Source organism: Gossypium hirsutum, chromosome A10, assembly GCF_007990345.1.
Source record: "Gossypium hirsutum isolate 1008001.06 chromosome A10, Gossypium_hirsutum_v2.1, whole genome shotgun sequence".
Taxonomy (NCBI): domain Eukaryota; kingdom Viridiplantae; phylum Streptophyta; class Magnoliopsida; order Malvales; family Malvaceae; genus Gossypium; species Gossypium hirsutum.
In genome coordinates, this window is record NC_053433.1 from 56,371,015 (window position 1) to 56,384,543 (window position 13,529).

Sequence of the window (13,529 nt, forward strand, 5' to 3'; positions counted from 1 at the left end):
TATGCGGATTTGAAACGAAAGAAAATTGAATTTCAAGTCGGTGATAAGGTATTTTTGAAAGTGTCCCCGTGAAGGAAAGTTCTCAAATTTGGTAGAAGGGGTAAATTGAGTCCTCATTTCATAGGGCCTTATGAGATTGTCGAGAGAGTAGGAACGGTCGCCTATCAATTGGCTTTACTACTGGAGTTAGAGAAGATTCACGACGTGTTTCATGTGTCCATGCTACGTCGATATAGATCAGACCCTTCACATGTGATTACGCCGTCAGAGGTTGAGATTCATCCGGACATGACTTATGGTGAAGAGCCGGTCAAGATTTTAGCCCGGGAAGTCAAATAGTTGAGAAATAAGAGTATAGCACTGGTGAAATTTTTGTGGCATAGACATGGAGTCGAGTAAGCCATATGGGAACCTAAACAGACTATGAGAGATCAGTACCCGAACTTATTCACCGGTAAGATTTTCGAGTACGAAAATCCCTAAGGGGGAGAAATGTAACAGCTTGATTTTGGGGCTAGTCAGAATAGTGGTCTCGGGACCACAAATTCAGAGTTGAGTAAATTATTTTATTATTATTTTGGAGTCATAGTATGTTTATTATAGTACATGAAAAATTTGGTGAGCTAATTTTAACGTTTGTGTGCACAATTGTGAAAAAAGGACTAAATCGCATAAAGTACAAAAGTCTTAAATTGATAGCTAAGGGTGTTAAATAGCTAGAGAACCAAAATTGGGGGTCTTTAAAGGGAAATAATCCCCTTAAAATAAAGCATAGCCGACCATGGGAGACAAATTGGAGAGAAGGTCAAAATTAGGTGAAGCTTAGGTCACCAATTTTGACTAGTTGTCTTTTTAATAAAACAAAAAGGAAGAGCTATCATTTTTCTCTTTTCTTAGCCAGAAATATCAGCCATTGTAGGGGTTTGAAAGCTTCAAAAATTTCAGCAACTTTGAGCCCTCTTAAATCAAGAATTGCCAAATCCAAACCTAGACCGGGGGAAAACCAAGCAAGTCGATTAAACCGACTCGTCATATACGTTTTGTAATTCGAGGTAAGTTGTATATAAATAATACAACTACATTACTAATGTATGTGTTGAATTGTATTTGAATTAATATACCATGAATTGCTTGATTGTGGAATTGAGATAGCATGATGATAATAGAGATAGTAGAATTCCCGTTTGAACCTGGGAAATAAATCGGATATTCATGTCGTGACATATGGGTTATTGTTGGCTAGTGTAAGACATGTCTGGGACATGCATCAGCCATATTATGAGAGCCAGTGTAAGACCATGTCTGGGACATGGCATCGGCATTGAGAAGAGAGCTAGTGTAAGACATGTCTGGGACATGCATCGGCTACGAGATGATAGTCAGTGTAAGACCATGTCTGGGACATGGCATCAGGACCTTACCCACGTCTGAGGCTTAATGAATATCCTGTAGTGTTCCAAATGGTTCAACGGTGAACGTTATGTTCTAAGCTAATGAGAAAAGTATAACCGTGTTGTGAGTGGTACACGTACCTAATTGGCACGTATGAGATATGAACTCATTGAACATTATGTGACTAGTATGGATAGTGATGAGTAAGTTATCCCTATGTCTACCTTGGTATCATGAGCATGCTGATGTCAGAAATAGAATGTCCATGTTTTTGCACATGGGCTAGGACACGGGCGTGTCATGGTCTGTGAGGGACACGGGCCATTGACACGGGCGTGTGTCTGGCCGTGTGAAAACCCTTATGGGTGTGAATTAGAAATTAATTCTACACGGGTGTGGGACACGGGCGTGTCCCAGGGTGCTTAGGCCGTGTGAGCAACACAGGCCATCATCACGACCATGTCGAAATAGTCACATGGGCGTGTTACTCTTCCACACAGGCGTGTGCCCTATTTTAAAGGCAAATTTCTTAAGGTTGATTTAAGGACCAGGAATGGCTCCAAATAGCTTCCAATGATTGATTTTGGGTTCGTAGGCCCATAATAAGAAGTTTAAGGTAGATATTAAAAAAGTTTTAAGTTTGAATCAAGTCTCGGTGATTTGAGATTGGTTGTAGGCATGAGATCAAGTTAGGTAATTCCTTGTACTCCTCCCTGGCGTGGGTTACGAGTATAGGGTGTTACACCAAGACCCACTCAAAAACTGTAGCAACCACTGCCTTTTTAAAATAAAAGGACACCATCAAAATTCATTCAAATAACATTTCCTATCATTTCAAACACAAATAACCCATACATAAGGCCCTACTTCTTCAAGCATTCATGTAGATCTACTAGAGCCATAAAACTCACATTGACATGGAGAAATCACTAATAGAATCTAGGGTTTCAGACCCAACATAAAGGAATGTTTTTATTCCCTCTAGACTTAGTTTTCAATGTTTGAAGAGAGAAGAAGAGAACTCCCTTTATTTAAACTAGAAACCCTATTATTATAATCTAAGTCTTTATTGAAACTTGGCAAATGTCACATCATTATTGTATTGTCTTATCAAAGTCTACAACTTCCAAAAAACCTAATTGAGTATTTCCCCTCGTCATTTAACTATCTTAGTTCACATTTAGTTAGACCCTAACCAGCTTACCTTGTAACTTAACCTGCACGGTACCACAGAGAAAAGGGTGCATTATACCTCTGATGTGGACTCATACTCTCAATATCAATTTACTTAAGTACATCATATTTCTAAAAAATCATAACAATCTAGCACAAACCCTCACTAACTTAAACACAAAAATGTATCTGCCAACTCAGTACACCAAAATGTGTACTTAGGCAAATACCACTCTGCCAACATATTTTAAAAGACTACGTCAGAACTTGTGCTTGCCAGAACTGGGGCATTACAATTCTTTCCCCCTTAATAAAATTTCATCCTCAAAATTTTCATCCCTAATAAGATTTCTATTACTAGGATGAATTTGGTTGTTCCCACACTTTGAGTTTTTCCCTCTTACTGGCATACCCTTCAAAAGTCTTAAAAAGATATCATCATATTGCTTTTCTGAACGAAATCAAATTTTGGTAGTTAAACACTCAGGTATAGACACCGTATGTTTACCTCTTTGACAGATGTCAAGCTTGCTTTGGAGAATGCAAACTATTTTCACAAGGTAACTCTTCTTGAGCACGTTTATCTCTATAGAACAAAAACTTTAAATTTTCTCTTACACCTTCGTCAAACCTTTTACATTTCCTTAACAGTTGTCCTAACTTCTCTTTTTGCCATTGTCTTCTCCGATTTTCCAAATTCCTTTTAAGTAATCCTATTTCCTCTTATTTCACATTCCTTTTTCTTATTTTCATACAAGAATGTCAAGGATGAGTATTCACGGTAAAGGTCATAACCAGAGTAGCCAAATTCTAACCCCCACAAATTACTCCATCTTTAGACCCCAAGAGCTTGAAAATACTCCTCCTCGAGGTTCCACTCCTATGTATGAATATGGAACAACCTAGGAAGAAACTACTTGATTCTTGATAGTGACAGGCTTCCATCGTCTGAACTTTGCCTACGACATCGAAATACCACCGAGGTGTCATCTCAATGACAACACTCAAGGTTTCATCCTTCCTCTTATTCTGTTAGAAGCTGGATTCTACCTGCCCCTACATCCGTTCTTCTATTCAGTGCTTTCAAAGTACAACATTGCACCAAGGCAGTTATCAGCCTTGTCCTGGTGGATCCTTGTAGCCTATTTCCTAGACTGCTGCCAAAGAAATGAACCTCCACTCTTGGGAGTTTTCCAAAACTTTTACCAACTAAAAATCACCAAATAAGGGGTCAGTGTTGGTTCTGCCCACTTCAGCGTTCGTCAAGATTTCCACCCAACCATTCAAAATAAACTCTCTAATCTATATTAGAGAAAGGAAAATTTATAAGAGCCACTTGTAAGCTTGAGGATGGGTTTGGTTTTCCCATTTGCTGGTCACTTCCCAATGAGTCTGTTTGTTCCCAAAGTTATCTTGTGGACTCAAAGGTTGCCAATAAGAAGTTCAAGCATCTAAACAGGGGGCATACTCTTGAATTAGTAGAATTGGTTACAGTAAAAAATGTTTTCCAATACTGCCTATCAAATCAAAGCCCCAATGGTTGCAAAAAAAACTGACCGTATTAATTGGCTAGATGTTTGCAACATTTTTTCAACCTCTAACGCTTGGCCACACAATGGCATGGGGTGTTACAAAACATCTCAATTTGACACCAAATCAATTCAACAACTTAATAAGTTGTACAAACTCACGTAACATGTTTTCTATTCAACCAAGTTAAAACTTTTCCCTATTCATATTTAAATTATGCCATTGAAATTTTAACTTGTCATTCATATTTATTCCCTTATATAACCTATCATATTGTCCAAAACATTTATTAGTGCATATATGAATATTAGATTCCCACCAACAAGTATTAAACAAGATTTCAACTAAACCATTCATCCATAAGATGTTACATAAATAAACACCTATATACATGATTCAAAACATATTGTTTCAATCTATTCATTTTCACTTACCAATAATCAAAGCTTAATTAAGTTTCAACTATACCAGCATTCAAACTGAACAATCACATAACAACTATGTACATGCCAAAAAAACCAAGCTTAAAATGATAGAAAGGCTACCGAATCAATAATAGGATAGTGTGAACTTCTCAACGATTCACTTAACATGTTCCACAAGTTGGCAATCTACAGGGAAAAGGAAAACAATTGAGTAAGCATATTGAATGTTTAGTAAGTTCATAAGCATAAAACAACAACTTAACAAAAATTACAACTTTATTCCATAAGAAATTAGCTCTTTACGAAAATGCCTAAACATTCCAACCACATATCAACAAGGTGAGTATTAATATATATCACATCGTATAGTAATTCAAGCATATAACATCCCCAAACACTTACAATTAACATTTCAATTCCGTATCATTTTCCATATATTATCAACAATACATCCAAATTCGATATAATGTCATTGACTATTTTGTTTCATTATTTGAATTCCGAATCAAAATCATCAATTCATCACATTTCTATCTCGGCCCTTTGAGCTCGTATAATAAATTTGCATGGTCTTTCATAAATCACAAGATGTATTTGTATCATCAAATCATATTATCAGCTCAATTTGTATATCATTTATCCCATTTGCTTTTTATTCCCATATTAACCTGACTCAGACTCGAACGGATATACGAATCCAACCAACACACTAATTTGGCATACAGTGCCTCATCGGACAATGCCAAAGTAAATTGTTTGTGCCCAATGCTTATTAATGTGTTTGGCACCCAATGCCTCATTGGTATAAATGAAGTAAAAGTTGTATCCAAAACTCATTGGCATGTAGTCGAAGTAACCCGTACTTTATCTATCCTGTGGCATGCCAACTATATCCGACTCTGCCCGAATAGTTAATAGACTAACCAATAATCAAATTTCTTTATAGTTCGATCATCATTTTATCAATCTCAATATAATCAATTCATCAATCAAGACATCATTTAATACATAGCATACCATTATTCTTTACAATACTAAGCCAATTTCACAATTTCATCAATTTATACTAGTTTTAATTCTATTCAATTTACTCTTTTATCTAAAAAATTAAACATAATCATATCAAATTGATTCAATTCAAATAATCAATCTCATATTGCAATTCATTATATTCAATTTATTAGTCAATTTTTCATTTCTTTACAATTTAGTCTATATCTCACATCTGTACTAAATTGCAAACAATTCAAACTACTACTTAACAAACATAATTCATAAATCAAATATACAACAATTTAAATGCAATCATACTGTATGAACTTACCTAGTCAAAACAGTAAACAACCAATTTTTCAAGGACTAATCAGTAATTTTACATTTTTTTTATTATCCCGGGTTTGGTTCAATTCTCGATCTATCCGATTATTCAATTCAATTTATCAATTCCAACCTTCTTATTTAATCCTATTATAAGTATATATCAGCTCAATTTCACCATTCAAATTCCCCTAAAATTTTGCATTTTATCCAATTTAGTTTCTAAAACTAAAATTGCAATATCTTTCAAATTTGAGCCTCGATTTCAAAATCGGTCTCAATGACATCCTTTGAAGACCTTCTACTATCCATAATTATAGAAATTTCATACCAAATTCAAAATATTTACACTTTAGTTCTTATGTTCAAAATTAACAATTTACACTTTATAAACTAGTCCTTTTTATATCTAAGCTTAAAATCTAACAGTTTAGTACCAAAAGCTTGAAGATTCAATAATGGAAACTTTTAAAAACTTTAACAATTTTATAAATTGGTACACGGGTTAGCTAAATCAAGCTTCGAGAACCTAAAAACATAAAAATTACAAAAAAAAAAACTTGAATTATCTATCCAAATCTTGACCGAAAGCTTGGAACCCTTGCTTGGCTTTCTCCTTTTGTTTTACTTACACATTCGGTGATGAAGAAGAAACAAGGATGACAATCATCCACTTTCTCCATTTTTATACTTAATTTAAGTTACTAATTAATTATACTTATCTTAATTAACTAGTAATTAACTAAAAATAATATTATTTAATCAATTTGATGGATGATGGGTGTCCACCACATTCCACTATATTAAAAAGGATCAACTGTTTAATTGGTCCTTCAATTAATTAAAAATTTCTAACGATTAACTTGAGTTATTTTTACAATTTAATTCTTATACTTTAATTAACTATCAATTTAATAAAATTTCTATATTAAAATTTAATATAATATTAAAATAGACTTATAAATATTAATTAATAATATTTACAGACTCAATCGTCGAAATTGAGATTCCGAAATCATCGTTTTTGACACCACTAATTTTCGGGTCGTTACAATATTAATAAATTCTATTTAGATTTTAATTTTTTTATTCAAATATAATTTGATTTTTTAGTATTTAGGTTTAAATATCTTTTTTATTTTATTTAAGTTCGGTATAAGTTTTACATGTTGGTAGATTTACTTTTTATATTTTAGGTTTCTAGGGTTTAAATAGGTACGAATTTTAGATTTTTTTTTTAGTTTTAGAATTTAAAATTTTAGGATTTGATGAGAATTTACAGTTTTAGGCTTTAATAGATTTAATTAATTATTAATTTAATATTTAGGTTATTTTCTTTCATTTTTAGCCTTAGAATCTTGATTATTACGTTTTATTAAATTTTCATTTAGCGTTTGATTTATTTTATTTTTTAACTTTAGAATTTAGAATTTTATGTTTTAATAGATTTAATTAGATTTTATTTGCAGTGGGGTTTATTTCATTTTTTAGCATTAGAGATTAAAATTTAGGATTTCCTAGGTTTAATGGATTGTAGTTTAAAATTTAGGTTGTGTATTCATTAGATTAAAATTTTTCATCTTTATTGTAGATTTAGAATTTGGATATTAAGTTCTTATTAGATTTAATTTGATTATGGTTTTAAATTTAGATTTCAAAAGTTATTGGAGTCAACTTTGTTAGTCATTTATAAGTATTAAATTGTAATTTTTTTTCCAATATTTTAAAATTTTTAAGTTATTGGTATTTTAAGTTAGATTTAATCTTAATATTTAGGTTGTTAGTATTTTAAGGTTTTAGGTAATAATTTTACTGATTTATTCTTAACTCGATTAGTATGAGCATTGTTGTCAATGCAGAAGGACGTGGGTTCGATTGCACTGACGCGCAATATCCTCCTATTTATGAGTTGAAGAGGGGCTATGGATCGTTAGGTTTTAGGTAAATAATTTTGGAGCCTTACTATTGAAGTTTAGTCACGAGTTTTAGGTCTAGCTTTCTTTAGCACTTGAAAATAGATTCATTTGAGTTGAGATTAGAAATTTGAAGTTAAAAACCTTAAAATACGAAAGCTTTATAGGAATATCTTTGTATAGATATTATAGGGGTGTTTTACTCTTCCTTACACATAACCGTACCCTTGAATCAATATATGATTGCAAGATTGAGTCTTGGTTTTTTAAGATTTTCCTTAGATTAGTTTTAGGATTAGTCTTAAAACTTTAGGCGATGAGTGACTAATCGACTTATCTCGAATTGGTTAGTGGTGACTTTTTTTTTAGGTTTTCGTGTCTAGCTTACTAAGTTTTTTGTTGACAAACCCAGTTTTAAAACTAATTCTGATTATGTGAGTTTGGAGTGCCTTGACTTTTCTTGCAGGCTAGAAGATTTGTTTAATTTTGGATTTGAACTCAAGGATCGTAGATTTTGATGAAACAATATGTTAAGATTTTAAAATTGATTCTAGGATATCTAGGAATCCATGAAATCAGAAAATGGTGTTCTAATCCTATTCGTTTTTCATAAACACTTGGTTTATGATGGGAACAAGTTTTGATGCAGATCAAACGAGTTCATGTGGTTGAAGATCCAAATAATGCCTTGGAACAAATTTTGTAACCTACTTGCAATTTTTTCTTTTTTAAAGATGGAATCATGTAAATCTTTGGCTACTTAGAGTTGATTTTATTTTTTTAATTGTTAGATAAATATTATTGATATTTGTATGATTCTTGTTAAGATTATCTCATGATAACTTATAAAAAACATAATATTATAGATGCTGAGTTAATAATTATACGCTCAAGATTATTTTGACACAAGATTCTAATTAAGGGAACAATGGCTAAAGTAGAACAACTATTAATGTGGAATCTTATGATTTATTATTTTTATCTTTAAAATTTAAATATGTTAAATATTTTTTTTTCACTAACACCGGCAAAAAAGTTTATATAAATTTTGATATCCCTGACACAAATATAATTTTGAAAAAAAAAATACAAAACTCCAACACGCTAGGCTCATACTTTAGAGAGTAGAATCATTATTGTCGAATGCCAAGTAGATCGAGAAGGGCATAGGAACATTCATCTTCAGTCAAATTGGGTTTTCTTGATCTTCAGTCAGATTCTGAAATCTAATCTAATCTAATCACGTTTTTGGCCGTCATACTTATTATTTTGTGCATGGTAAAGATTGCTGTTATTCGCACCATTGCTTTGCTTTCGTTCCAACTCCTATGTGTGTCCCAACCTATTTGGAGTAACTCTTCAGAGATTCTTTTTTAGTTTATGTATCAATGTCATGATTTGCAATGGATTCCGGAATCAACCTCATCTTCACGTGCTTTTCTCATACAACCATACTATCCAGCCTCTGATGAATCAAAGAAACAAAAACAAGCACATATATTGTATAAAATGAAACAAGTTCAACCTTGAGTCTCTATTGTAAGCTCTTCACAGTGAAACATTAATTCGTTTTCAAATCTTTGCAAAACAAAACGCTCTTCCGACAATATAATATTGGTAACATAGTATTTCTTATCTGAAAAAGGCTTTCTACACGTTCTTCCAGCCCGATGTAAATAATCGATAGCAGTTTTTGGGAGGTCGAAGTTGTATATGTGAGTAGTTTCTGGTAGATCAATCCCCCTAGCTACAATATCTGTAGACACAAGGAGATAGCCATCTCCTTTCCTCACATCCTGCAATTTTTTCAGAATAAGAATGTTTTAATAAAATGATTGAACTACAAATAACACATGCTGGTATGAATTTCAACTGTAAATTTGGAAAGAAATAATTATATCTTTCCCCTTTCCATTCTCCCCTACAATCCTTAACATAAGAGTCAAACAATAGGGAATTGTTAAAAAACAACTTTTGATAGAGGAAGGAAGAGGTAAAAGTTACATAAAAACTTCTCCTATTCTCCCTTTCCAACATCTCTCTGCTAACTAGTATTCTTCATACACCAGAACTACCACAGTGCTTTTTATCTACCCCAACTGCGTTCATTTTTCTTCTTTTTTCTTTTCACATAAAAGGAATCATATAGTTTTGTTAGAAAAATCAACTAAATTAATTAGCAAAAATCTCAGCATGCTTTTATTTAGAGGGAATGGGAGAGGCCGCACTCAATCATAGAAGAAATAGAGAACATTTACTGTGAGTGAAGCTGCACGTGAATTGAAATTCATGTCTTCCTCCAAAAGAAGGATATCTAAAGAACCTTCATACGAAGCCCTCAAGAAATCAATTACAGCAGTTGTTGAGGGAGCTTGTCCAGACTTTTTTGACTTCTCAGACTGCACAGAATTGCAGAGAAATAACTAGTTGTGAAATCATCAGAGAAACCCAGAAAGTTGGACCTAAAGATTGTGGAAGTTCATATTAAAACCTATTGCAATCCTACTTTTCCTTTCATCCATGAACACATAAAACTCTATACTTTATACATCTTTATATAGAGAGATTTAGACTGGAACCAGCAGGTATCATGATCATATCCAGAAAATGTCCTTCATTGAATATCAAGTTGAAGTAAAGCATTCATACCAAAAAGAGAAACCGAAACCTATTTTCAGGATAACAAAATATATAAATTGCATCATCTCAGAAATCAACACTTGAAGAAGGATTAAGCCATACATACCTGCTCACCAACAAAAATAATACCAGACTCAGGCAGATCTGATTGTAATAAAGATAACAATACTTGATGTTTCGCTTTTCTACCACATATCTGTGAAGATCATAAACAATCAAGGGTTCATAGACCAAAAGCAAGATGCTAGAACCGAAAATAGCATTTGGTAAAACATAATCATAGTAAATACATATGATACTCAAAATTTTCTTACCACAAATCTATGATATAGGCATGCTGGCATTGGCATAATTCGATTGACATGGACATGAACAACATCTCCCTGTAGGTAATATAGAAATAGTAATGCAAGAGTGAAAACCAAAAACAGAAATAGTCTCAAACAGAATGACACAAAAAGAATTGTTAACAAATTAACCTTTGTCCACTTCTGCTGAATGCAGTCGTGTCTAAATCGTCTATGCTGGAGAATGGATGCACTGGCAAAAACAGTTTGACGGTTGTTACACGAGGAATATGATGTCAAAAGCTTCCGGAGAGAACTAAGTTGTTTGGATGATTTGAATAAAAAATCAACCTAACAGAGGAAAAAAAGAGTATGAGACCTCATTCTTCAAAATAAATAAGTTTCAATGAAACTTGAATACACTGAAAATTACAAATATCATTCAAACAACTGTGGTGTTCAGCTTGAAATTCTAGGTTGAAAGTTTACATGCAAATGTTGCTCTCAGTCAGATACAGATTATAAACAAGTTAACTAATTAGAAGAGGAAGAAGCTTATAGTAATTTAAATACCTCATCAACCACCAATACTCGCAAAGAATCAAGCTTCAATATCTGCTTTTCAAGCAGCTGGCTCAAACTTCCAATTGTTGCTACCACAATAGCAGGTGGTTCTGCCTGAAAAATGTAAACATTGGAGGAAAATAAATGAACGAATTAAATATGGTAAAACATGATCATGCCATCCATTTTCATGTATACTGCCATGAATTTTTGCACAAAAAGAAGAGCTTTCAAAAAAAAAAATTTACTTCAATGTTAAGAGAACACCTTGAAGATAATAGGTCATCAAACTTTACCCAAGGGACACTTTCATTGTTGCTCAATAAAATTAGAAAGGATTGAAAGAGAGCTGAGTTCCATTCTTTATCAATTACTTATCAGATAGTTATACATTGTCAAAACTAATCACTTCCTATTGGACAATCTTTTTAACTACTTTAGAATGATGATAATGTTTTGAAAAAACTATCCTGTTATCTAGACGGACATCTAGACTTTACTTGGTATGAAAGATAAAAGAGGAGTGACGAGAAAGTTTGTTAATGAAATGGTTAAGCTACAAAGTAGGAAAGTGGTTGTGAATCTTAACCATTTTGATTAAGAAACTCTCCATTCTCGCTCCTTCCCAAACTCATACCAGGTAAAAAGCCTTAACAAACAGCATAAAAAGAACAAAGCACCTTGAGCCAACTTTTATGTCTCCTCAACATTCCTCCATCTAAAAGCGCCATAACAGTATATGACTTCTGTTCTAGTTCGGGACCCATGTGTCTTGCAGCAGCCAACATCCTAGCCACTTTCGTGATCTTGATCATACAACAAACACCAAAATTTCCATAATAATACTGCTACTATCACATTCACTTCATAGAATCCAATTCAGTAAACTACATATTTGTCCGAAATAGCACATAGATAAGCAATAGAACTTGAAATATTAAAATAATAAAAATGAAAAGTCTTACTTGCATGCCAAGTTCCCTGGTGGGAACCACAATTAGAGCTTGAACAGCCGATTTTTTAGGATTTATTTGAGAATAAATTAACAACAAGTAAGTCAGCGTCTTCCCTGAACCTGTCTAGAGCACCACTAATAAACCAAACGTTAGATTAAATCATCATCTCAGCCAAATCGTTTTCTTTTTTTCCAAATATATATAATTACGAATTCGATTTATAGAAACTATTTTAACCGTATGAAAAAAGATAAAACCACATGAACATTGAAATTAATAATAGAAATTACATAAAACAATGATTTGGAAGAAAAGGAACCTGAGCATGAAGAATGCAATCGTTTCCAGAGAAGAGAACAGGCAAAGCTTCCTTCTGTACATCTGTTGGCACTAAATATCCAACCTCTTCCAGTCTGAAACGCCACCGCATCAGTGAGAAACATACCTCCAATATTTTAAGAAATTAACAAAACAAAAGGGAGGTACAAATTGTAGAAGGCGATGGAGGTGGAGCAGAAACTTGCCTACGTAGCACATTGCCCGGCACATGATCCAGGCAAATTTCACGAAGGGTTGGAGAATGATTATTACTATTCCTTTCCTCCAGCTCTTTAGCTAGTAGAAAAGATTTAGAATTGGGCAAGCAGAAGAGAGCATTATCATTTGAGAATTTTTGGGATAAACAACAAAGATTGAGGTAAGGTCTTCGTGATTGAAGGAAACGAGAAGCCATTGGTTTCGAGTACGGTGCCGTTTTGGTTATAGCCAGAATCTGGGAGGCCGAATTTGAAGCCATTTTCCTGGTATTTAGAGTGGAGAGGGAATGGGATGATGATTGTAGACATCAAAAGTTTTTACGGTAAATCCTACATCTCATAGATTATTTAGGGCTGAAAAAGCCGAGGAGTGAGCTCCTTAAAATAAGTTTATATATATATATATAAAACAAGGTTTTATGTCAAATTCATTTCCACTGTCCATCTTCCTCTCACGTTGGATAATTTATTTATCCTATTTTGGAGTAAAGATAGAGAGAGTAAACTAAGTTTCCTTTTTAAGTTTGTAATTACATTTTTATCCTATTAAATTTTTCATAGATTATTTTATAAAAAAATAGTTAAAAAATATCATTATAATCTATTGTATCTGTTACTTTCCCTTTTTTTTTGATACATTAATAACAATTACACATTAACAATAATACCCTAAGCTAGAGGAAGAATTCTCTCTTTGTAATTGATCTATTATCACTAAAGGTATATCCTGAAAAACATGTGGATCAATAGGAAATTGCTTCATCAATCCGGCAAAAGCATATGCAATCGTATTAGC

At 33.0% G+C, this 13,529-nt stretch overlaps 1 protein-coding gene across 6 annotated transcripts; it reads right to left on the minus strand.

Moving 5' to 3' along the window:
• Window positions 1-9,219: 9,219 nt before the first annotated feature.
• LOC107897693 (DEAD-box ATP-dependent RNA helicase 58, chloroplastic) lies at window positions 9,220-13,176 on the minus strand. 6 transcript variants are annotated; one of them, XM_041079284.1, is made up of 10 exons: window positions 12,722-13,176; window positions 12,517-12,610; window positions 12,207-12,320; window positions 11,922-12,047; window positions 11,251-11,355; window positions 10,870-11,028; window positions 10,705-10,773; window positions 10,497-10,586; window positions 10,009-10,149; window positions 9,220-9,546 (listed from the first exon to the last, which is right to left on the minus strand). In XM_041079284.1, exons 1-10 carry the CDS (start codon window positions 12,991-12,993, stop codon window positions 9,271-9,273), a joined length of 1,446 nt encoding a protein of 481 aa, XP_040935218.1. In that variant the 5' UTR covers window positions 12,994-13,176; the 3' UTR covers window positions 9,220-9,270. The 6 variants fall into 6 exon arrangements, with proteins under 6 accessions (XP_040935218.1, XP_040935219.1, XP_040935220.1 ...); XM_041079285.1 differs by lacking the exon at window positions 11,922-12,047 and having other exon boundaries at window positions 12,722-13,113; XM_041079286.1 differs by lacking the exon at window positions 12,722-13,176 and having other exon boundaries at window positions 11,922-12,128; window positions 12,207-12,316; window positions 12,517-12,612.
• Between the last annotated feature and the right edge of the window lie 353 nt (window positions 13,177-13,529).

What these genes read in the sequence shown, in the direction of transcription:
- LOC107897693 (XM_041079284.1), bottom strand. Translation starts at nt 12,993, where the DNA reads ATGGCTTCAAATTCGGCCTCCCAGATTCTGGCTATAACCAAAACGGCA. An exon ending in ATTGCATTCTTCATGCTCAG is followed by an intron (nt 12,321 to 12,516) that starts GTTCCTTTTCTT and finishes GTGGTGCTCTAG; the next exon opens with ACAGGTTCAGGGAAGACGCT. An exon ending in TTCAGCAGAAGTGGACAAAG is followed by an intron (nt 10,774 to 10,869) that starts GTTAATTTGTTA and finishes TATTACCTACAG; the next exon opens with GGAGATGTTGTTCATGTCCA.